Source organism: Poecilia mexicana, unplaced genomic scaffold (genome assembly GCF_051168715.1).
Source record: "Poecilia mexicana isolate PSO_F unplaced genomic scaffold, ASM5116871v1 scaffold_23, whole genome shotgun sequence".
In the NCBI taxonomy this organism is placed as follows: Eukaryota; Metazoa; Chordata; class Actinopteri; order Cyprinodontiformes; family Poeciliidae; genus Poecilia; species Poecilia mexicana.
The window spans coordinates 21,337,238-21,363,728 of NW_028263392.1; the positions used below are offsets into that span (position 1 = coordinate 21,337,238).

The window sequence follows — 26,491 nt, forward strand, 5'->3', positions numbered from 1 at the left end:
TTGTCTCAGCAGCTCTTCCACAGTCTCCTGTAAATGTCCTGTGCATGTTGGTCTTAGTTGGTGTGGCGTCTCCATCCGTCCTGTTTGACTCAAACCTGGGGATCTCATTCCTCTGCTGAGAACATCCATCTCCTGGTCCACCTGCACATTTCTCAGCAGAGTGTTGGTCCAGAGTGAAACCGTTGGTGACAATCACGTCTTTATGACCTTTGACACTGTGCAAACTGTGTACATCTCTCTTTGCTTAAATAGCTTGGAATGTTATCCCACAGTAACAAATTGTATCCAGATATTAATTTGACATCTTTAAAGGAAATAATTTTAAATGTACAATTACCTTTTTCATCAGAGAATAACCCCAAATTAAGCTTCTTATTTGTCGTATAATCTCTTTAGCACTTGTTGCCTTTATTTCATTTTATTTTGTATAACATATGGTTGACTTCCAGTTTTTGATTTGATGCTTTTATTTTGATAAGAGAGCTTCCTTTGTTTTATCATAGAATGGCAGCTTAACAACAAAAGGAACAGAAGACAAGTTGCAACAGTAGTAAAAATGTATCTTGTTATCGTCGCCCCCCTCAATAGAGGCACAAGGTGTGTTTATTTTATAAATAAGGATATTTCTAATATTGATCGGTTGGAATTGTGAATTTGTTTCATTGTAATCATATAGGGTATAGTTTTGGAATCAGAGTTGATATTTTTAGTGGTTTGTATCTTACTCTGTCGTTTCTATGCAGCTCTTACAGTCAAACTCGGGGTTTATTCCAGTAAAGCCTCAATCCTTCATTTGCGGCTCTGCTCCAATATCAATAACAGCCTGTTATGTAAATGTTTTTAGAAATGTCTGAATCAGCAGTTCACTTCTGCTTTCAGCTGTTTTTGCTCCATCTGCTCCTTGTTTTTGTGGATAGGAGTAAGCAGAGGTCAGAGGTCAGCATTATTTCCACAGCTCTAAATATCAAGGCACAGCTTTGCCTCAGAGGCTTCAAGGCAACTAACAACATACAGCATGTTCAGAACAACAACCAGAGGAGTTTCAGACTCCTCTGCAATTATTCCCCTCCATTTGGACATAAAATGATGAAGCCTTTTACGTCTCGGTTATTATTGCTCTGCAGTCCCTGCCTGCTCCTTACCGACACTTATGACAAACTGGGTTATTAGCACTCATGCGTTTCCTATAAATGGCTCAATCCAGAATCTGCAAAGCAAATCTCCCTCAGCAACAATAAGAGCCAAACGACTGAAAGAATCAGACTGTGGAGCGTTGATGAAGCTCAGCGAGGCCGACGTCAGCGACTCCCTGTGAAGCTTTCATTAGTTTCTGCAGGAAAATAGTTCACTGTGGAGTCACAAGTGAAATACTTTAATTCAGACGTTAATGTCACAGGGAGGATTTCCTCTGTCATCTGGGTTGTAATGGGACACGGAGATGACAACAAGAAGAAATGGCAGAAATGAAGAGGAGAAGGATAAGCTGGTAGAGAAGGAAAAGAAAAAGAATGGATGAATGGAGGAATAGAGGTCTATTTAAATTATTTATGTACAGTTTAGCCCAAAGGTATTCAGACATCCAGCAGATATTTGAGAAATTTGTTTCTGATCAGCAAAGAGAGGAATCTCTTAAGACAAAAAAACTGTAAAAAAGAGAACATCATCTTAAAAATATGGATTTTCTGTTTAAAACTTTCTATGCCCTTTTCAAAATGTAGTTTAAATTAAGTTTACTTATATGGCGTCAATTCACAACAAATGTCATGTTAAAGCAAAATTTAGTGGAAGAATCTTTATTGGTTTTCACAGATCAATCACTTTGATGTAGCTTTGGTGATGAGGCAGGAAGGCCTTTTTGCCATCACCCTAATTTTTATACAGTGTAGAAGTCTGGTGTATCTGACTGGAGCTAATATATATATATATATATATATATATATATATATATATATATATATATATATATATATATATATATATATATATATATATATATAAATAAAGTGATCAAATTTAAAGATTACTTTAATCTAATTCTAGCAAAGGTATGAATAATTTTGGACTTAAATGTGTCAGAGGGACATCACAAACAAACTAGGACATGATTAGATGAAGACAGGAAACTTCAACTGATGTTGAAAGGGGCAAAAAAGTGATGCAATGTCGCCCTCTGGTGGTGTTGTTGTAGATTACAGCTCTGCTGATGTCCTGCTGGAGATCCGGTCATCTTTGGGAACATTCAGACAAAAAATCTGAGGCTCCACTTCAATATTTCTGCAACCTAAAGAGATTTAAAATTAAATTTTCTATGTTAGTCCTGTTTTCTTTCTGGGTGTTTTTCCACACCTGATAGTCCAGTATACTTGGTTTGATTGGGGATCAAAATTTCAACATTTGTTATATTTTCAGGGCTGTAGTTCGCATTCACAATACATTGTGTCAAACAACTCAAACTGAAAAACCTGTTCCCCCCGTCGCCTGTGGGGGCGCTGCACCAAGAACTACTGAAGGAATCGACACAAAAACCTCTGAAGAAGACCCTGAGCGAGGCTCTTTTTTGTAGGAGTCCACAACATGGGGGCTGCTCCTGGGTCGAGAGTCAAGACCAGCATCTAGTTCATCATACCAAGTAAACTTGTCCTTAGTATGTCACGTATTTTGATGTATAGATGGCGAAGTCTTTTTACTTTAGCGCGACACTGTGCAACTGTACGAGGGAATCCCAACGCCTCTGTTTTCACACTAATTAGCTTGAAAACCTTGTTTTTGTGATATATTTTCCTCTGAAAATATATCATTTCCTCTTCTCCACGTCTGACCTTGAGCCACTTTTTCCTCTAATGGTGGAAACGCGCAGTTGTTATGGTTGTTTTGACACAGAATGCCCTGCGCTGTAGTTCACTTCCTGCTTTTGGAACGGTTTTTAGTCAGGCTGCATTGAGATAGGTTTTCAACCATGCAAAAGTTCACTTCAACCGGATCAAGGCCTAAGTTTTTAGGCAGATCAGAGTTCGCTTTTATAGTACGTTTTGGAATTCAAATTTGGATTCTCACCTCCCAAACGAATCAGACTTTCTAGACAAACGAATACGTCTGATTCAAGACTCTTAATTCTGGGCAGGTGTGAATGCACCCTCTGGTTCTGTTCCCTAGTTTGGTCATTTTCAGTCAATCAGTCAATCAATCAATACTTTATTTTGATAAATTGCCCACATTAAACACATGACACAAACAAAACAACAATCAACAAACAAACCTGTATTTTATACAACAACCTACCAAGATATCTTCACAATACATATATAAATCCACTTTACAGTGTAAGATTTTATCATCTTACATTTTAGAGCTCTTTTGAAGCTCACCAAGAAATGACATAACTTAAAATCATCATTCAGTTCATTCCACAGTTTCACACCAATCACTGAAACACATCTTGATTTTATCTGGCTTTTCTCTTTTGCACATTGAAATATAAACAAACCTCGCAAATTATATTTATTCTGTCTTAACTTAAATAATTTCTGAATACCAGAAGGAAGACTTTTGTTCAATGCTTTATACATTATTTCCAGTATTTTTATATAAACAATATATTTAAACTTTAATATATTACTTTGAAAGAAGAGTTTATCAGTTGGTTCCTGGTCTCCTACCTTATTAATAAGATTAATTCTGAGCAATAAGACAAATAAGGCAAAACCAAAGAGGAATATATAACATGCAGGCCTTTAACATTTACTAAATCTTTTATTTTAAACAATATTCCAATAGTTTTTGCAACTTTATTTCTAATATATTCTATGTGAGGCTTCCAACTTTACTGTCTATAATAATTCCTAAAAATTTATCTCATAAACTCTTTCAATTTAAACTCCATTGATGCATAACTTTACATTATTATGGATCCGATTACCAGAGAATACCATGAATTTAGTTTTCCCTTCATTTAATGACAACTTATTATAATCAAACCATTTTTTCAACTCAGTTAACTCTTTTTCTACTGTTTTTATTATTTCAGCCATATTTTTCCCGGAATAAAGAAATTTGTATAATCAGCAAACATTATAAACTTCAAAATATTGGATACTGCAAAAATATTACTTAAGTAAAGTATAAATAATTTAGGTCCTAGGACTGAGCCTTGAGGAAGACCACATTTAACTACTTCAGTCTGTGACTTTGTGTTGTTAATTTGTACATATTGTAATCTGTTACTCAAATAAGTCTTTAACCACTCATATGCAACCCCCCATAGGCCGTACAGTTCACATTTGCCAGTCGAACATGGTCAATAGTATCATTACATCGGTAAGTAAACACAACTTCTGGTCAACCGCAGCAGCAACATGTTCTCCAAACTCCATCACAGCTGAAGTTGTGGAGCCATTGTTCCTGAAGCCGTTCTGCTGCTCATTCAATACATTATTTTTATTAAGAAAGGAGTCCAACCTGTTTATGAAGAATTTTTCCAACATTTTTGAAAATTGCAGTAGCAATGATATCAGCCTGCAATTTGTTCATATTGGCTTGTCTCCACTTTTATGGACTGGAAAAACCTTTGCTATCTTCATTTTGTCAGAAAAAGGTCCAGTTAAAAATGATCAGTTAGAAATATAAGTGAGAATGTTAGTAATACTATAAATTACCTCTTCCATGATAGCCATGTCAATATCATTACAATCTTTGGATTTCTTATTTTTAAAATTTTTAACTATGTCTATTACATAACTTTCACTCAATATTCCCAGAAACATTGTATTCATATTATCAAATTTATAATTATTTTTTCCATCTCCAGCCTTAGGCATTTCATTTACTAAATTAGGACCAATATTAACAAAGTACGTATTAAAGACTTCAACAATATCCTCAGCTTTTTTCCACTGTAGTGTTATGTTTAATACATATTGGAAAATCTCTGTCTTTGTTATTTTTAATAATACTATTAATTGTATTCCAAGTACCCTTAATATCATTGCTGTACTTTTGCAGTGGCCTATCATAATAATTCTTATTGTTTCCTCAGCACTGTTAACTTATTTTTATGTTTTTTATATTTTTCTTCTTTTTCCTGAGTTGGGTACTTAATGAAATCCTTATACAACTTGTTTTTCTTTTTACATGCTTTCTCCAAACTCTGTCATCCAGAGAGTCAATCAATTTTTGGATGTTTGTTTATATTCTTTAAGGGGACAATAACAATTATAAATTCTTTCAAATATTTCCAAAAACATATTATATGACTAATTAACATCATCAACATAAACATTTTGCCAATTATAATTCAATAATTTTACTTTCATTTCTTCCACAGCTTCAGAGTCAGAGTCAATAATAACTCTTTTTTTAAAAAACAATCCAATTGAATGTTAAAAAATTCTGCAAAATGTATTTTCTGGTGGGGAATAAATCAGGACACTCCAACTTTTATGCCCTCTAATGATTAAACTCACTATATCTGCATCACCTCAGCTGTGAATACCATAGTGAGATGCAAAGAAGTCTCAGATTTCTGAAATCAGCTGTGCAATACAAAGTCTGCAGGTGGAAGACATTCCACATTAACTCTCTATACGCACACATGTCTATTCAAGCAAGTTCACTGATAACTGACCAAAATACGCTAAAAGAAGTCCAAAAACCCATAAATGTCCTATAGCAGGGTCTTCGTACTTCTGTTCTAGTCGTAAATGTCTGTACAATCTGAGAAAGAAATTAAAAGTCTGAGCATCAAGGAAACCTTTTGCTTTGTAAGAATCCCAGGAAGAGCACAGAGAAACTTCTGGTACATGGTTCTTTGGGTAGGAGAGCCTAAAACTGGATTATTTAGACTCCAGACATAGAACATGTTTGGCATAAACCAAGTACAGCAGTCCAGGAGAAAAACTTCATATCAAATGTGAATTATGGAGGAGGAAGTGTCGTGATTTGGTATGCTTCGCTGCAGCAGAACCTGGTCAGTTCATCATCATAGAAACCACCAGTGAATCAGATGAAGCTTCATAAAAATGTGAGACATTCTCTATAAACTGAAAGCTGAGACAGAACTAGACCCTGAAACATGACAATGACCCAAACATACCAGTACACCCACTAAGGACTGGCTAAGAAGTAACAAAAGGAAAGTCCTGGGCCTAGTTGAAGCCCAGATCTTGGTGTCTTTGATATGCTGGTGGATGAAAATTACTAAATGTACAAGAAGACCCATAAACATCTCACAGATGAAAGTGAGAGGTAGGACAAATGTTCCTCAGACTGATGTCAGAGATAATAGATGGAGACATGTAGCATCTCACTGAAGCATTATCAGGTATTTGTTTAAAGACAATAACTGAGACTGAGCTGATTGGCCGTTACTTTCCTGATATAGACAGTAATCTGACTTGGTAATCTTGATCTAAATTACTACTGTTATTAATCTTGCCCTAAGCAGATATTTAGTCATTTGCAGTCAAAAGTAGACTCCTACTGGCACAACATAGATAACTCGTCTGTGAAGGAACCAGACAAAATTAAAATACTGTTCAGTTATTTATAATCTTCCTGACCTAAGACATTCTGTTTCTGAATTGGCTTTCCCCGTGTGGCCTTGGAAGGGCTGCATATTTCCAATCTCCTTGAAGATATGTAAACATAACGCTCCTTCCCTCCTCAACCCCTCCTGTATCCTTGGAGCTGTGGAGCTGAGCGCTCCCAAGGACATCATTCCTCGATAAACAACACCTCTATCGGACTTTCCCAGGAGGCTCAGCCACCTGGTTTCATGGCCCTTTGACGTCACCGCCTTCACTCATGTCTCTGTTTTGCCCTTTATTTCGTCTGAATGTTGCAATTTGACTTTAGTTAAACGTCGTTTAACTGGGACTCTAACCCACGTTTTACTCAAGGGACTCTAACCCTAATTTAGCCATAAGCAACTCTAAACAGATGGGTTTTAAGTTGAGATTTAAAGGCTCTCAGTGTTTCAGCTGTTTTACAGTTTTCTGGAAGTTTGTTCCAAATTTGTGGTGCATAGAAACTGAATGCTGCTTCTCCTCGTTTGGTTCTGGTTCTGGGGATGCAGAGCAGAACCAGAACCAGAAGATCTGAGGGGTCTAGACGTTGGTACAGCAATAACAGATCTTTAAGGTATTGTGGTGCTAAACCGTTCAGTGATTTATAAACTAACAACAGTATTTTAAAGTCTATTCTTTGAGCTACAGGGAGCCAGTGTAGGGACCTTAAAACTGGTGTTATGTGCTCTATCTTCCTGGTTTTAGTGAGAACAGCAGGAGCAGCTTCTGGATCAGCTCCAGCTGGAGGATTGATTTATTAGTCAGACCTGTGAAGAAGCTGTTGCAGTAATCAATGCGGCTGAAGATAAATGCATGGATGAGTTTCTCTAGATCTCGCTGAGACATCAGTCCTCTAATCCTGGAGATGTTCTTCAGGTGATAGAAGGCCGACTTTGTGACTGTCTTAATGTGGCTCTGAAGGTTCAGGTCAGAGTCCATCACTACTCCCAGGTTTCTCCTGGATGACATAAAGCTGAATGTCAAGAATGAACTAGAAATAACTCACTGATCCTAACCCTGATATACAGCAAACTCACTGGAAGATCATTCAGACCGCAGAAGCTTTCTAATTGTTTCCAAAAAAGGCAAAACACAGAGCAGCCAGCATCAAATCCAAAGGAATCATCTCTAGACCTCTGTGACAGGATTGTCTTGAGACACAAATCTGGAGAAGGATCCAGAACCTGGCCTCTTTTTAACATAGGTGGACTGAAGCTGGTTTCAGCCTTCAGGATGGCCGACAGCTCTTGTCCTCTGCCATGCAGCCCTTCTGGCATGACAGATCCCACTTCTGACACCAAGAATGTGGTGGAAGTTCCTTATCCAACAGGTAGGGAAACTACTCAAGAACTGAGAAAGTTGCAACTTTATCTTTCAAGTGTTTTATTTGAAGGCAGTCAGTTTAAAGACTGAATCCAACAGAGCCAGGGAAAGCAGAGCGACATCTCACAGATACGTCCTTTTTTTAATCCACGTCTGTTATCAGAGAGCACATTCCATACAAGAACACTGTTCTGGACAGAGAAGCAGAAGTGGCAACATCAGCCGGTTTGGTCCGGTTCTAATCAGTTCTTGTGGTAGGTAACTCTTCACGCCACCAGGAAAACGTCCTTGGCCGAATCCTGGAAGATTCTGCAACAACTTGAACACGTAAAAAAGTGACAAAACGAGAACAGACAGTGACTTACTCAAAAATGTCCACTTCTCAGACAAACAAAGTGAAGATATATAAAGTCTGTGTTTCCATCTGTGAGACATCCTGTGACCAGAAACTGCTGCTGGAACAGACTCTTCAACTCATCATCAAAACAAGGTAACATTTAAAGTCCTGCTGCTCATCGTGATGTTTTCTGTCTTGGTTGAGTTGATTTGTGATACTAATTATGAACTTTCCTAACGACTCTTTCCACAGATGGCTGCTGGTCTCGTCTTCACTCTGGTTCTTGGTCTGAGCTTTGGACTCTGGGATGGAGCTGATGTAAGTAAGGACTTAAATGGAAAAGATGGCTGGTATGCTGAGGTGAAAGTAGTTTAAAATTCTTGCCTGTACTATGAGAAAAATCGCCAGTGGCTCACTGTACAAACCAAAACAAATAGTCATAAATATTTTACTGCATTATAGGCTACCTATATCCAGTAATATGCATTATCCATAGCATATTGCAGTATGCTATGGATAATGCAGAAGTAGAAGCACTTCACAATGTGGAAGAGATATACATTTTGATTCTGCCATACGGGGTGGAAAGTACGGTGGCCGACAGGTGCAAATGCGCAGCAGCAGAGAAAACATGCAAACAAACAAAAAAGAGACGCAAACAAATGAAAGCAGCAAGGCTTAGCTTTAATCAGTCAAACCCATTTGCTCAGGAATAAATTAAATACTTTAGTGAACCAAAAAATTGCACAGCTATTACCAGGCTTAATATCTGTGTTTTACCTCCACTAGCGGGAGTTTTTAAAACGATTTGCCGGGAGACATGGGTTCTCTCTCGGTGTGCCGAACCTTCGCCAGCTGACAGCGGGTGGGGGGAGCTGCTGTTAATGCAGCAGGAGCAGATCTCCGAAAACGTCGGAGCAATATTGTAATTAAGTGATTTATTGATGAACCGAGCAGATGTTTGAGATCTAGACATCTACATTCTCGCCTAAAAACATTGTAAAAAATCATTTTGTGTAATTTTAAGTGTAATACAGCAAAAATAATTTTGCCGCCATTGCTGCTTTTAAAGGATGCAGACCCTAAATTTGGACACAGCTGTTTTTTGTTCCACTGAAAGTCGAAAAACTGAAAGTGTGCAATACCGCCACCATCTGGGCTGGAGTGTGAACTGGAGCCAATGCCGTTGACTTGCATCATAAATCTGAAAATGGATTGAGTAAAGACAGCTTCCATGTTTTAATTAAAAAACGGAAAACAACAGATCATATTCGGAGGGAAGTAAAACTGAAGACACCTGCTGCATTTAGTGTCACTAAACTGTCAATGTTTGATTTGTTGAGGCATGAACACATTATTTACTTTGTTAAACAACATTGCATCAAGTTCCACTATTAGGATTATTATTTTTGTATTCTTTGCCATTTTAACAAAAATAGTAAAAGATTATTAAGGCACCTAAAAAGGCATACTTTATCAGCCTAAAGTATACACTGAGATGTAATTTAAAACATACTGAAATCACTGAAAGCATACTTTTATTTAATATATTTCTTAAAAGTGTATTTTGGTACAATTATATTTAAGTATGATTAAAGTTAAAATGTCAAAATTGGTACAAGCGTGCTTTTATTATACTTTGTATATATTTATGGGTAGTATACTCAGTATAACTTAGTATACTTAAAATATACCTTCACAAATAATATACTAAAGTATGTTTTTTTCACTCGGGTATCAATTGCTGTAATTACAATTTTGTCTAATTTGTCCTTTAAGTTGTTTCCAAAACCTGAACTTTGATTTGAGTTCAGTTACTCAGTAACATTTGAAGTCATATCCATTAATGAGTAAAGATAAAACATAAGAAAACACCAGGAAAAACAGCATTGATCTCTTGCCTGGGTTTGTGTTAAGATCTCATGATGTTGCATCAATGGGAAGACAGAGAGCAAGAAAAAGCTTAGTTTAAGTTAACCTCTGAGAAGAAGAAAACTCCCTGCTGAATTTAATGCATCAGTTTAACTGTAACCATAAGTAGCAGCTTTATCGCACATCGAGTTATATTTGAACAACAAATGTAAATGTCAATTTTGTCAGGTACTTGTGATTATAATTTGTATTGACTAAATTTGAAAGAGCGCAACAGAGAGGTGATGAAGAAAATATCCAAGCTAACGGTGTTTTTTAAAGCTCATGTTGGACATGGATCAGAACCAAAGTCTTCTCTCGTTCTCAAAACCTTGGCCTGGCGAACAGCGGCTCTACGGTCCACCAGAACCTGGATCTGTGTTTGATCTGCTGCCTGCAGAGTCAGAGGCGGTGGAAGTGCAATCTTCGCTACTTGCAACAATGACTGGATAATTCGTGCAGTACTGAGCCTTCGATTGGGGTAAAAACTGATGAGTTCGTGTGGGCTGACTGGGCTGAGCAAGAAGCAGGGAGCTGTCAAAATATGGATGTTAATTTTTAGGCATCGGAACATCTTTACAAAAAAATCTGCAGGTTGCGCTTTGAAAGCCAGCTCAGAAGTGGTGGTGAGTTCATCCAAACACAGTGACTGATTTATCCTCCATCCACCGTTTTGTATTTTTAATGATGCTAAAGTCAGTGGTGCTTTGAAACCGATTTCAGTGACTGGGAACACACAAAAGAACGCTAAAAAGAGCGCCCCTAGCCTTTATCCAGGTCCCTCACCGCCCCCCATCAAAGAATTTGTAGGCTACTGTTTACTGAATAGATGTTTTGATTTTTATGCTTGTTTCTGTATTAATCATCAAAAATAATTTCCCAGAGAACAAAAAGCCATGGGAATAGAAATTATTTTCACAGGTGTCTACGAAAAATGCAGTGGACACCAGGCACGTGCAGAGGGGGGGGGCCTGGGGGGGCTGAGCACCTGCCCCTTTTGCTCCTTGCCACCAAGTGCCCTTTTGGTCAAATTTTTTTATTTATTTTACTTATTATTGTTTTTGTATAATTATTTCCTAAGCCCTCTTCTGACACATAATAACATGTACTAAAATTATTTATTTTTTGTTGGTTTATTTTGTTTTGTACAACACAATAAGCCTTCCGGTCACCTTGTTACCTTTGACTTTTTGCCCATGACGCAGTTTCCTCTCGCGCAGTGAGATAAGGCGGCTAACTGCAGCTTAACGTAGTGAACGTTCCAGATTACAGATCAGTTTTTGGTGAATTAAAAAAAAAAACGTTTTTGGTGAATAAAGTGGAGCAGACCTGCTGCTTCTCAGATGACAGAAAACGTTGAAGTCTCGTTTCTGCTTCAGCGGTTTAAGCAGAGAGGTAATGAAATACAACAGACACTGACAGGCCTCTGTCTGCCTTTCTCTGAAGAACTACTGAGGGGAGGAGACAGCCAGGTGAGGAGAAACTGTTCTTATCTATCATTCAGTATTTTTATCATACAGACATTAGGCTGTTGTTGTTGTGCTATTAGCTAGCTGCTAGCTAACGACTTTGCTAGCAAAGCTAGATAACTAAAAGCTTCTTCCCTGTATCGTTAATGATATCAGTTATTATTCAGTATCGATTATGCAATAGGGGAACATCGTCCGTCCAAAACTTATCTCCATAATGGTCAGATCTTCTAATTTCCTTTGCTGCATAAAGTACATGGCATTTATTCCAGCGTTAGGTAAATGTATCTTGAAGGAGAATAGCACTTACATAAAAGTCCAACAAGGATATTCATTTAGAATTAAAAATAACTCACCCTGCATTGCCATGATAGATATAATGTATGTCATTAATGAAGGGGAAAAAACTCAACCCAGACTTTAAGACAAACTTTTATTTGCACGCATCATAAATCTTTTGTTGTGATTTTAGGTCCTGCAAACGACGTCATGTGAGAATCACAAGCAAAACTTTGTGTCACAAACAAAAACTTAGAATAGCAAGAAATGATTTATGTCATGTGCAAATAAGTTTGTTTTGCCAAAAAAAAAAAAATCACTTCATGAGACAAAAATGTGTGATTTTAATTTTTAAAAAAGTTTTAAGCAAAACTCAGTAGGCTTTTCCCATAGTGACATGCATTAACAATTCAATTTTGCTTTTGTTTTCTTTTTTTCTGCAGTTCCACGTTAAAGTTTGATGCAGCTCTGCTTTCCTGAATGGACCATCTTCATCTCCACTGCAGCAAACAGGCAGCTCTTTTATAGATTAGTCACTAAAAGGTTGCATTGTGCCCTTGTTTATATTTTTAATAGTGTAATTCTGTAAAGACAAAATATGTCTGGTGGTCCAGCTCTGATTTAATATCCTGCTAAATTGCGGGTTTGAGTATGGCAATACTTTCCTATAACAAAATAGACCTGCAGATAAAATATCTTACATATACATAGTGTTATGCTCTATATAGAGATTTTCCTTAGCTTTGATTGTATATGTCACAATTTTGTAATGTATCATTGTTTATTAAACTCTGAAAGCTGAGAGGCTTTGTTCATATTCTGTCCTAGAATGCTGTTAGATGTGCCTTTTTTTTTTTTTGAGCACCTGCCCCTTTAGTGGTCTCTGCACGGCCCTGGTGGACATTCAACTTAAAATCAGTAGGCCTAGCAGCAGCCAGTCAGAGTGGAAAAAATATTATTATTCTGTCATTTCCTAGTTGTTAAATATTCCACAAAATGACCAGATAAAAGATGAACAACATGCCAGTTTAAACTTTGATCTATTTCCAAACCGACTGAGCTCTGCAGCATTAAAACATGGATAGAACTGTAACTACATTAATCATAGATCTTCTTTTCTTCAGTGTTTCTGTTTCTGGTGGTGCAGCTCTGTGCTGCCTTCAGGAGAATGGGACATCAGAGCATCATCCATAAAACTTCACTCACATGGCATTTACTGTGCAAACCAGAGCTTTCAGTGGAAAAACTAAAGTTCCTTTTAATGCCATAGAAATATGAGACAGAAACATGGATTATATCTTTATATAGACCTGTCTATTGATTTATAGATTAATAGTTTGTTACTCCGTTCCATGTCACGGTTCTCCTGTTTCAGAGTTTTCTGCAACGAGCGCATCGTCTGTTTTTTTCTTTACCCCATAAGGCGCGGAGCGGCCAGGAAGCGTATCGATGGAGAAAGGCAGACTGACATAAACCTTTTAGCTCCGGTATCCTGATGATTAAAATTCAAAAGTGCTGTGGCACCGTTTCATACCAGATCACACTCCCTATCGAGGTGTCACCATGGAGAGATTTCTTTATTTAAATGGGTTCATTTTTCAGAGGGACACACAGTGAGGGTATCATATTTTAGTAATTACATGTTTATAAGAGCGATTTTCTGTTGTCCTTCCATGGCAGCGGGCAGCTTTCAAACAGAAATAAAACACTTTTTAATATAAGTTGCTGCTTTGACATGATCACAGAACTGCCAAAACATGTGTACAAAAATCCTCAATAAAACAAAATATTTTAAAATGAGACACCAGACAAAGTGAATCACAGCACCATGAGGCGGTGAGCTGGGGAACTGATGCAGTGAAGCTACCAGTAGCAGGAGCGGAGCCAAAAAGCTACAAACACTGAAGAGAAGAAGAAGAAGAAGAGCTGCCATTGTTACCGTTGCAGCCAAGCATGATTTAATGTTATGAAATAGTTTTACCAAGTTGCTCAAAGTCTAAACTGGTATAGTTGTGCATTTAAGGTGTAATTTAAGTTTATCTTGGAGCAAACGCCCCCCAAAAGAATCCCAGCGCCCACCTTTTGTAAAAATGTCCTGCCCCCTACTGTCCTCTGACCGCCCCCTGGTGGGCGGTACCGCTGAAAAAATGCTGTCATAAGCAGTTTTAATTGAGCAAAATAGCATTAAACACAAGTAGATACTCTCCATTTGCTTTTAATTGGCACATTTTGTAAAAAGCAGACAGGTGATAAACATGGCAGTTAACGGTCTGAAGGCTGTTCATGAAAGCTACGAGCTTCAGGAGGGAGTGAAAGGGGAGAGAGACGGCTGGAGAGTGGGAGGTCCATCACGAAGCACGGGCAGTTCAGAAACCATTCAGAATGAGAAGAAGAGAAATTTCGGTAACACTTTATGTGAAGGGGGTTGAATAAGACTGTCATGACACTGTCATAAACATGTCATAACACATGTCATGAACATGAATAAGCCTTCATGAACATTTATGACTGTTGTCATAAAGCGTCATTCGGTAAATTATGACACTTTTAATACAAAGTTGACATTATTCAAAATGTCTTTGTTATGACAACTTGACATTAACCAATAAATCATTACTGTTTAAACTTTACCTTTAATAACATAAAGTTACCTAATTTTTAAAGTGCAATCAGTAAAACTTTTATAACAAATTTATGTCAGTAATGATTTCCTGGTTAATGTCAAGTTGTCATAACAAAGACATTTTGAATAATGTCAACTTTGTATTAAAAGTGTCATAATTTACCGAATGACGCTTTATGACAACAGTCATAAATGTTCATGAAGGCTTATTCATGTTCATGACAGGTGTTATGACATGTTTATGACAGTGTCATGACAGTCTTATTCACCCCCTTCATATAAAGTGTTACCGAAATTTCTAAACAGATGAAGACGTGCCTATTGCCGTTCTGAATGACTTTTGTATTGCAGCCGTTCTCCCGGTACTATGTCCTGGCGCAGAGTCTTTTAGCGGTACCAGTACCGGATCATACTAGCTTACTTCCACCCCTGCTGATATGTTCCATTTCTGAGAGTAGGCTGAGTGACGCAGATCAGATGGAGCAATCTGAGCCATTATTTGGTTGAACTTCAATGAAGAAACTTTGTTTTGTTCTGAAACTTTGGGTTTTTCCATCCACAGGCATGTCAACTGACAGGTGCGTGCTTCTTTTATTGTTGGAGTTTCTAACACCTAAAAGACACCAATGTAAGATAAGAAACTTTTGCATAGATCAGCTTTATTTGGTCGTCCTTTCAGCACTTAGTTCAGGACTTAATTTCTGTATAAAGTAAGTTAATAAATTGTTTAGTCAGTACATATTGCACAGAAACATCCCATCCTGCAAGGCAGATAGGTCACAGTAGTTTTTACAGAAGGCAGCTAGAAACGCTAAGAAGGCAAATTATTGTCTGAATAAAATAACTGAATCAGAACCAATAAATGTCATTTCAGAGGTTTTTCATGTGAATATACACTGCTCAAAAAAATAAAGGGAACACTCAAATAACATCCTAGATCTGAATGAATGAAATATTCTCATTGAATACTTTGTTCTGTACAAAGTTGAATGTGCTAACAACAAAATCACACAAAAATCATCAATGGAAATTAAATTTATTAACCAATGGAGGCCTGGATTTGGAGCAACTGTAAGAGCGGAAGTACTATTTAAGGAGTTGTTTGGCGGAAAAAGACCTTGGCACCTCGGTTCCGTGGAAAGAGACTTTGGCTTCGCACCAGGTCAACCTGACCGAATTCTTTCCTTCCATTTGCGTGCAAAGCGCAAATGGAGCCAGAATTTACTGGAAAGGATGTCTGTTTGTGCAAGATAAAATCAACAATTTGAGATAAATTGTCCTATTCAGCAATTCTGAAATGGAGCAGATGTTGAGTTCGTGAGGTCCAAAATATTTTAAAGGTCGTCCAATACACACTCAATATAAAGCATGCCAGAATCTTTCTGCAAAACAACAGTAGCACGCCATTGGTTGAAACTTTCCAACACACACCGATGAAGATGGAAAAGTATAAAACAGGTCGAGATTAAGACTTCGGGGAGATTTTTTGTGACAAGACGATGACGATGAAGATTTTTGTATTGAACTGAAGAAACTAACGAGGTATCCGTGGTAGTGTAATAAATCTCCGGCTCGTCTACGGCCTCGCAGCAAGAACTACGTCTCTGTGCGTTATTTCTTTTACTTAGATATTTAAGGGTGTAGCCACCTTTCTAATCCTCAATACCACACACAAAATTAAAGTGAAATGTTCCCTTTATTTTTTTGAGCAGTATATTTTCTAATAACTGTCATCTCATAAAACCTTTGGTAGACGAGCAGTATTTTTAGTTGATTATTGATTTAACATTGATCATGCTTTTTCCATAATTATTGGCTGACATAATTCCCATTTTTATAACCTGTTATTTGGATTAATTTCTCATATTTCTATGTATTTTTCCCATAATGTTTGATGCAGCTGAACCTCTGGACTGTGTTTGGTGATAAAATGATGCTGATTATTGGATGGATGTATTTACCTTCTCTCTTCATATTTCCCAGTTGCCGACTGTGATAAGTGCACCCCTGGTTGGACTTGGTACGACGGTCGATGTTTCCTGTATATGAAAGTTAAAATGTCCTGGGCTGCAGCAGAGGTACAGCAGATGTGCTGGTCACAGCAGATTTCCTACTTTCAAAGGAAATGTAAATTTATTGATAACACAATAAAATTCACCAACAACAAGGTTACAGAAACTGATTGAAACAAATAGAACCAGAATTTCTAAAGGTCGATATTCAGCTGCACCAACTGTCTCACTGCAGAGGGAAGTTTAAACCACTGTTGTCTTTTTCAGAGATTTTGCCTCTCATTGGATGGACATCTGGCCTCAATACGCAGTAGAAATGAGTACAACTTCATCAGACAGCTTGTCCACCAAGCAACTGGAAAACACACACAATCTTGGGTTGGAGGTCATGATTCAGCACAGGTGAGTTTTTAAAAACACTAATAAGTCTGTCTGGTTGATCACTTTTCATGTCAATATGCATTTCTCATGGCACTTTGTAAATGCTTTGAGACGACATGTGTTGTTAATTGGCATTTTATAAATGAACTGAATTGAATTGAACAGGTGTTCCTAATAAAGTGGTCAGTTCAGTCAAAGACATTCCAGTTGATCCTGGTTATAACACGATGCAGTTAACTGCAGATTAGACTATCAACTGGTCAACAGTTATCTCAGGAAACCCAGTTTGTTGTATTGAATAACTGACTATGCTAAACTCCCTCATGCTGAGGAAGCAACAGTGGAGAGGAATGAGAGGAGACCTCCAACAGAACCAGAACCTGTGCTGCTCTGACCAGCTGAGGATTTTAAATAGAAATGTTCACATTTTCTACAATGAGTGACTGAAGTCTAGGTTGGTTCTGTGTGATTTGTTTGTAAAGGAGCTTAAAACTAAGACGTTCTTTCAGGAAGGCTTCTGGTTGTGGAGTGACGGTTCCAAGTTTTTGTTTCATCACTGGGGCCCCGGTGAGCCAAACAACGGCAGGGGAAACGAAGACTGCATGGACATCAACTTTGAAGGTATTTATTACTGGGAAATCACAACTTGTAATTTTATAATTTAGTTTAAATGCATGTTTTTATAATATCTTTGTATCTGGTGGCTTAGTAGGAAGGAGTTTGTCCTGTAATCTTTGGGTTCCTGGTTCCTGGTTCGAACCCCCACTCCATTCATGTCTGTTGTGCATGTTGTGCAAGACACTTCATCTGCCCTGCATGCTTTCTGTAACTGATCCAATCATGTCAAAGGTTTGCAGTCAGGATTTGTCTCTTTGTCTCTTTACAGGACGAGATCATGTGAATGATAATATCTGTAGCATGAAGTTCTACTTCATCTGTGCCAGACCCGTCAAACCTTCTCATGCCTTTTAAATGCCCATATGGGTTTCCTGCTGGTGATGTCACTTCCACCTGGATGTTAAGCCTCGATGACATCACTGCTGGAAGAACCTGATTTCACTTCATTTGATCACTTTAATAAACGTTTATTTCTCTGAAATCTGATTGATTTTTATTCTTTTATTTAAAATATGTCAACATTATAAGCAGCAGCTTATAAACTAATAGTTCTAAATCTCAGCTATAACTTCATGCTGAAAATCATCAGGATATCAGTGCATCAGTAAGGTAATAAAAATCTATGAAATATGAACAGTTTTCACAAACTCTGAACCACCTGGTTTGAACAAATTCACTAGTGTCACAAATATTTGACACCTAATGAAACTTGGTAAGAATGTTTGTGATCATAAACCTCTGAAACACCAGAGCATCTTTAGTTAAAAATCTGTTGACCCCGACCAGAATACTGCAGATGGGTCGTTAGGTCTCACCGCAGGACGATGATCCAAATCACACATGAATACAGACATTTTTCAGCAGACAGAGAATCAACTTTCTAATGTTGGAGATATTAGTTTAATCATGCTAGTTTTTAGTAGACCTCCGTTTAGGTTAGATTTAGACTCGTGGTTTAATCAATATATAACTTAATCGGTAGGGCTTTTTTCTTTAGATATAATAATCATGATTTGATTCAAATTAGTCTATGTAGCACAGTTTTTTTTATAGTACATCACTTTCTTAACAGAGCATCAGTCAGTATTAGAATTTGTGGCCAATTGTGCTTCAGTACATATTTCTTCCCATGATTCCCCTGCTATTAACTCCTGCAGTTCAGTCTCCCAATTCTGCTTTATGTTTGAGGAATCATGCATATTCATAGAGAGAAGCAGATCATATACTTTACTAATAACTTTATTGTTTCCCTTTCCTCCTTATATGTCCATTAGAAAACTTTCTATAGGTGTAGGTTCATGAGGTTTAGTGCAGTTGCTATGTGTTGTCACAAAGGTTCTGAGTTGTAAATATCTACAGATGTCTGTCTGAGGGAGACCAAATTCACTTTTCTTCTGCTCAAAGGTTTTGAAAATCCCCTCTTTAATTAACTGATGGATGTTACGGCCCTGGGCCTTGTAGGCTGGGTTGCAGGTGTTGCTTTTGTCTGTCTTTGTGCTCCTCCCCTTTGCAGGTGTCTCTGGTTCATTGATTGGGAGCGCAGAGTACTTGAACCTGGCTGTCTCCGTCTTCTGGGTCGCCTTCAGCGTCCACTCTGCCGATTGACACTAGTGGTGTTTGTTGCCAGGCCTCAGCTCCCCTCCTTTTTGCACATTTGAGTTGGTCTTTGTTTTTTGCACTTCAACACTCCCATATGCACTCATGCAACACATCCAAGCATTTGCATTACACCACTGATACTGATATCCACAATCCATTGTTGTTTTTGTTAATAAATATTAATTTAAATGCACTTTAACCCCTGCATGGTCTCCCGTTTTGTTATGACCTTGAGCCAGTCGTAAGATGATCCATAATTAGACCAGGGTCTGAACCCAGAATCTAGCTTGTTTGGTAAAAAAGTCTTCATAAATCCTATACTTGATAAAAGTGAGATCTGTTTTAATAACATAAAACCTGATTGTATTTTCTTCCAGATTTTGAGGGTGTTTTTTGTCCAGATTGTAATTTATTTTGCAGCAGCATCTAAGAAAGGTAATGTTTGCAGTGGCACTGAGCACATTGAGTATCTGTACTATTCTGTAGCCATACTAATAAGGGTTTAAGTTGTGCAGCCCAGTAATACAATTTTAAGTTTGGGACTTTAAGGCCCCCCCTTGGGTTTAGATAACTGCAGAGGTTTCAGTCTGATTCTAGGGTGTTTTTTTGCCAAATGAATCCAGATATCATTTATCTAAGTTATCAAAGGTAGATTTGGGAATCTCCACAGGCAGCATCTGGAATACATAGAGTAGTCTTGGTAAAACATTTATATGGAAACTTTCAACCCGACCCATCAGAGAAATGGGGAGTGTAGCCCATCGCTGCAAATCATTTTTTAATGGCTTGTAGAAGTTTAGTCTGCCTCATAAAGATGGAGGTATATGAATACCCAGATATCTGATGCCGTTCTTTTGCCACTTGAATCCGCTCTGTAGTTTTGTGGAATCTGAAATTGTACTGTTTACATCTGTAGCCTCCGTTTTTTTCTATATTGTAGTCTGAGTAAAATCCATATTGTGAGAAGAGCTCTTTTAGGTGGCGGATTGTTGATTTAGGTTCCATCAAATACAATAATACATCATCAGCATACTAGGACATTTTGTGTACTTCCTTGTTTATACCTTTTCTAGATCTATGTTCAACAGTGACTTAGGTCTACAGGACCGGCGGTCTGTAGGATCCTTACCCTCTTTGTGGATTACTATTGTGGCTTCTGTCCAAGATGGTACCATAGTTTTGGATTTTAAAGCATGATGATATGCTTTTAATAGCAAGGGAGCCAGAAGATCTATAAAAGTTGTTGGCAAATCCATCTGGGCCTGGACTTTTGTTGTTGTTAAGCGATTTAATTACCTGCTTGATCTCCCATTCCTCAATCGGTTGATTGAACTTTAAAGCCGCCTCATCCGTTAAGGGGCTCAACTTTGTTATTTTCAAAATCTGTGAGCTCTTGGTTATTATTACAGGTATCAGTGTTCGTATATAATAATTTGTACAATTTTGCAAGAAACTCTGATATGTCCCATTTTAATAAGACCAGTGCATGGTCAGAAATAGCAATAGGTAATATTTCTATATCTACTATTCTATGCAACTCTGCATACATAGAATGGTGCGGTTCGTCCGTAAAGCTGCTCTTACACTGTAAGCATCAACACTGTGTTCAGTCTATCCGCTAACCTGTATAAATCCTCCTCAGCTTCTTCCCGCCGTCGCTCTGAACCAGCAGCAGAAAGGCTGCCGAACTCCCGGCATCGCTCCCATCATATTAAGGATGTTTATTGGTCCCCCAAAAACGATGAAAACACAAAATTATCAATCAGTAAAATCCCCACGGGCCGAGCTTGAAAATCGGACGTTATGCTGCTAACACTTAGCTTTCGTCAACAACTCAGAGGCAGAAGTGAGAGCGCTGTGCAACGCAAGTAATGACCCGGCCGGAACATAGTGGCTAAATAATAAAACATAATTTAACGAAGCTTCGAGGCAGGTAAATTTTCCTCGAGGAATTTTAATAATCGAGGTACTCGAATCACTCAAGGAATCGTTTCAGCCCTAATTGTCAGGAGTTGTGGTTGGTGGTGGTGAGAATGAGCGCAGGAACCCAGATGAAGATGATGATGAATTTAATGAAGGTAGCAGGTCGAACAGTCAAAAAAGTAGGCAGCACAGTGAGCGGAAAATAAAGCCAACACTGGTAGCAATAGGCTGAGCAACAGACACAGGACTTAAGCAGTTCTACTGTAACGACGAAATAATCAGAAACTCAGGACTAACAGTTCTACTGAGAAACTGAACTGAAAACTACAATGGATGAGGAACAGACGAGGAGGACCCGACAACAGACAGAGAAAACAGGTGGACTCAAATACACACGGGGTAATCAAGGGAACGAGGCACACCTGGGAACAATCAAGGGCTGAGAGGACAACACAGAGACTCAGGGAAACAGGACTAAACAGAAAATCCCAAAATAACTATACAGAAAAACACGGATCATGACACTAATACAAACCTAAACAAGCGTTAATACAAATGAAACCTCTCAAGTATCGTTAATAATTTAAACTAACATAGGAGTCTCTGTTTCTTTTTGATTTTTCTAACTTTTGTTCTGTTTCTCTTGTACTTTTTGCCGTTAAAGTGACTCCAAATCTGAAATCCATGACCCTGCCGCTCTATCGTGCACTGTGATGTGCACGGCATTGATTGTGTTCATGTCATCAGAACGGGTTTGCTTTTCCCCTGAGTGGCACCAGAACCTGCTGCGCAAACTGACTTGTTTCTATCTTATTTCCACAGCAGCAGCAGCAGCTTGCTCTGCTTCAGTCCCACCTCTGTGCCACAATCCTCTGAGCATTGATGCAGCACAAAGTGCATCGACATGAAATTATGCAGAAAAATGCAGAGACCTGTTGACGAAAGGCGTTACCATGGAAACAGATTTTATTCTTAAAAGATTCAGCTTCAGTCTATCACCTCTGACCTCAAGTCTTTCCTCTTAGACTGAAACTGCTGCAGATCTGTAGCACTAGTTTAACATTTCACATCCTGCGCTGCACTGTTATACTTTTGTCAATGCTGCCTTCAGTGAGTGTGGGAAATTTCAGTATCCAAGAGCCGCACAGGATCCTTTGAAGTGTCGCATCACTACCCCTGCACTGGAAGATCATTCAGACCGCAGAAGCTTTCTAATTGTTTCCAAAAAAGGCAAAACACAGAGCAGCCAGCATCAAATCCAAAGGAATCATCTCTAGACCTCTGTGACAGGATTGTCTTGAGACACAAATCTGGAGAAGGATCCAGAACCTGGCCTCTTTTTAACATAGGTGGACTGAAGCTGGTTTCAGCCTTCAGGATGGCCGACAGCTCTTGTCCTCTGCCACGGAGCCCTTCTGGCATGACAGATCCCACTTCTGACACCAAGAATGTGGTGGAAATTCCTTATCCAACAGGTAGGGAAACTACTCAAGAACTGAGAAAGTTGCAACTTTATCTTTCAAGTGTTTTATTTGAAGGCAGTCAGTTTAAAGACTGAATCCAACAGAGCCAGGGAAAGCAGAGCGACATCTCACAGATACGTCCTTTTTTTTTAATCCACGTCTGTTATCAGAGAGCACATTCCATACAAGAACACTGTTCTGGGGACTTCCGGGTGGAATGCGTGAGGAGTAGACGGACACTTGGACTGCTGCTACATCTGTGCTTTTTATACCTCTTCAGAACCCCATCTCCTTTGTAAAGATTAAATTATTTTTTGTTGCTGTTGTTAACATTTCTTTCAAACTTACCTCGTCATGTCGAAGGCCAAAGGAAAATCCTCTGAACGAGAAAGAGATGCGCCGCCGGCTACTGCTAGCATAACATTCGCGGACATTAGCTCGCTCCTTAGCAGTCATAAAGAGGCCCTGTCTGCGGAGTTCAAGTTGTCTTTTGAGTCTCTGAACTCCACACTGGACAGCATCAACTCTACTATGACAGATCACGGTCAGCGTATTTGCTCTTTGGAAGATAATGCAACTGCCTCTGACGCGCGCTTACTGCAGGTGGAGAAGGTGTGTGCTAATCTTCAAAAAGAAAATGAGACACTGAGAGCTAAGGTGGTGGATCTGGAGGGGCGCAGCAGGCGCCAAAACATTCGCATTGTCAGCTTACCAGAAGATATAGAAGGTCCCCGGCCATCCTCGTTCTTCTCAAAGCTTTTGACTGAAGTCTTCGGTAAAGATACGCTCCCTTCCCTTCCTGAGATAGATCGAGCGCACCGCACCCTCGCCCCCAAGCCCGCCCCGGGATCCCGTCCTCGCCCTGTCATCCTGCGCTTCCATAGGTTCCAAGAGAAAGACCTGATTATCCGTGAAGCCCGCAAGAGGGGCGCACTGTCTTATCAGGGGCATAGGATCCGCTTCTATGATGACTATAGTCCAGAGGTTGTGAAACAGCGCGGCGAATACAGTGGTGCCATGACTGAACTGTACAAGCGAGGATATAAGCCGGCGTTGCTATTTCCTGCGAAGTTGCGCATCACACTCCCGAACGGAGATAAGAAGTGGCTCCCGTCGGCCGCTGATGCGGCTAAATTCGTCCAGGATTTGGGTCAGGATTAAAAAAAAAAAAAAAAAAAAATCCACATTCTTTGTTGCCTTGAAAATCTAACATTGGTTTCTTTTCTTTATTCAATTGCGTTGAATTATTTCCCTAATTCAGTGCGGCTTGTTCGGCCCATTTGTTAGTAAATAATACTGTATTTACGTTACATATACACAGCTTGATCACTCTAAGTTATAAGGAGTGGGGTTCTAATCTATCCGTTTTTCCACAATGCAGTTGCAGGGAGTTGGGATTTAGGAAAAAGGAAGTTTTAAAATATGCTGATAGGTTTATCAGAGTCCTGGTGCCTGCCTTTTGCGACACCATTTTTTTCCCATTTTTATTTTCATTGTTTTTTCTTTCCTCTTTTTATATGTGTGTTTTGCGGGTAGTGCTACTCATTACATACGTGCTACAGTTCAAAGCTCACTGTCATTTTCATACCTATCACACTTAGGGTACTATGCCAAGTACTGACGCCCCATTGGCACCAGGGGATTCGTTAAGATTTGTCAGTTGGAATGTTAAAGGGTTGAACTCTCCTATAAAGCGTAAAAAAGTATTTAATCATCTAAAACACTTAAACACAAGAATTGCTTTCCTACAGGAAACACATTTAAAACTGTCAGACCAGCTGAGGCTTCGTGGTGGGTGGGTTGGCCAGGTGCATCATTCATCATTTAATAGCAAGGCACGTGGGGTTGCTATTCTAATACATAAATCTGTTCCCCTCTCTGTGACCAAAGTCATATCCGACCCTAACGGCCGTTATATTATTGTCCTGGGAAGAATTAGCAGTAGCAATTTGGCATTAGTAAACATATATGGTCCGAATTGGGATGATGAGGATTTTTTCAGAAACATTTTCTTCTCACTTCCTGATCTAAATAATAGCCAGCTCATTCTTGGAGGTGACTTTAACTGCTGCCTTGACCCTTTGCTTGACCGTTCCTCAAGCAAGTCATATTCAGTCTCTAAGTCTTCCAAAGTTTTACATACATTTATGCAGCAATATGCCGTCTCAGACGTTTGGCGTTATTTCAACCCTAACACCAGAAAATTTTCCTTTTTCTCCCCAGTGCATTCTACTTTCTCTAGAATTGACTTCTTTCTTCTGGATAACAAACTGCTCTCCTCAGTTAGGTCATGTTGCTATAATCCCATCGTAATCTCAGACCATTCTCCTGTCATCTTGGATCTCTCTCTCCCGGGTAGACCTGCTTCGCGGCCTCCGTGGCGTTTTAATTCAGTCTTACTCAGTGATCCTGTTTTTGTCAAAACTTTGAATGACCGTTTAGACCTGTTTGTCTCCTCTAATGTTACTCCAGAGGTATCTGCAGCAACAGTTTGGGAGACATGTAAGGCATATTTACGGGGGGAGATAATAGCTTACTCAGCATATCTTAGAAAAACAACCACACAAAAAAGTCTTATTCTATCTAGTGATATATCTGACCTGCAAACAAAATGTGCAGAGTCCCCTGCTCCAGACCTTATAAAAAGTTTGTTGATAAAAAAGGCTGAATTTGACACTCTAGCCTCTGACGCAGCTGCAGCACTATTACTAAAAAACCGTTACAGTTATTATGAGTTTGGTGAGAAGCCCAGCAAAATTCTTGCTCATCAGATTCGGCAGAGAGCTTCAAACCAGCACATCGCTGAAATTAACATCCCCAACGGGACCTCTATTAATCCACAAACTATTAACAATCAGTTTAGAGACTTCTACTCCACTTTATACACTTCAGAGTGTTCACCCGATCAAGCTCATTATGAAAGTTTCTTTGATAATTTTTCTATCCCTACAATTGATCCAGAAACAGCCTCTGACTTAGACAAACCCTTTACGCTCGCTGAGGTCAAGAGTGCTATATTATCATTGCAGAGTGGAAAATGCCCTGGACCTGATGGCTTTCCATCGGAATTCTATAAGGTCTTCTCAGACAAACTATCTCCCCTTCTGCTTAACACGCTTAAAGAAGCATATGAATTTGGTGTTCTCCCTCTCACAATGCGACAAGCTACTATCTCCCTTATCCTAAAGAAAGATAAAGATCCACGAGTCTGCAACAACTACCGGCCAATTTCATTGCTCTGTACAGATGTCAAGATTTTGGCAAAATGTTGGCAAAACGTCTGGAGGTAATCATGACCAAAATCATCAACCCTGACCAGACAGGCTTTATTAAAAACAGACACTCCTTTCATAATATTAGGCGGTTGCTAAATATAATATATTCACCTACATCAGCTGATACCCCAGAAGTGATTATCTCAATGGATGCCGAAAAAGCTTTTGATCGAGTAGAGTGGCCCTATTTGTTTTACACCTTACGACGTTTTGGTTTTGGCTGTTCCTTTGTTTCCTGGATCAAACTGTTATATACTTCTCCGTTAGCCAGAGTTCGCACAAACAATGACCACTCAGAATATTTTCACCTTGGCCGTGGAACCCGACAGGGCTGTCCACTCTCCCCTCTTTTGTTTGCAATTGCTATAGAGCCTCTAGCTGCAGCCATTAGATCCAGTCCAATGCACGGCATCACAAGAGGTGGTCTGAACCATCAAGTCTCTTTATATGCTGATGACCTGTTACTCTTTCTCTCAGACCCAGAGACCTCAATGCCTCCAGTATTAGACCTGCTTGAAAAGTTTGGAAGAATATCTGGATATAAATTGAACTTTAATAAAAGTGAACTATTTCCAATTAATGATGCAGCTACGGCCTACCCACTCACTAGCTTACCATTCAAGATCTCTCTGCAAGCATTCAAGTACCTGGGAATCCACGTAACTAAGAATTATTCACAACTTTTTAAAGTTAATTCTACTCCCTTACTTGACCAGCT

The 26,491-nt window shown here is 38.9% G+C and overlaps 1 protein-coding gene across 1 annotated transcript; it reads left to right on the top strand.

Annotated features, from left to right (window-relative positions):
• Positions 1-2,538: 2,538 nt before the first annotated feature.
• LOC106909378 (galactose-specific lectin nattectin-like) lies at positions 2,539-17,994 on the top strand. Its single transcript, XM_088002947.1, has 8 exons — positions 2,539-2,629; positions 8,270-8,373; positions 8,473-8,538; positions 15,065-15,080; positions 16,486-16,580; positions 16,782-16,916; positions 17,405-17,516; positions 17,782-17,994. The coding sequence occupies exons 3-8, from the start codon at positions 8,473-8,475 to the stop codon at positions 17,865-17,867; spliced, it is 510 nt and encodes a 169-aa protein (XP_087859073.1). The 5' UTR covers positions 2,539-2,629; positions 8,270-8,373; the 3' UTR covers positions 17,868-17,994.
• Positions 17,995-26,491: the final 8,497 nt, after the last annotated feature.

Bases quoted from the DNA above. Each gene is read 5' to 3' on its own strand.
- LOC106909378 (XM_088002947.1), top strand. From the start codon at position 8,473: ATGGCTGCTGGTCTCGTCTTCACTCTGGTTCTTGGTCTGAGCTTTGGA. The intron at 16,581-16,781 runs GTACAGCAGATG...TGTCTTTTTCAG, and splicing joins TGTCCTGGGCTGCAGCAGAG to AGATTTTGCCTCTCATTGGA. The intron at 16,917-17,404 runs GTGAGTTTTTAA...ACGTTCTTTCAG, and splicing joins GAGGTCATGATTCAGCACAG to GAAGGCTTCTGGTTGTGGAG.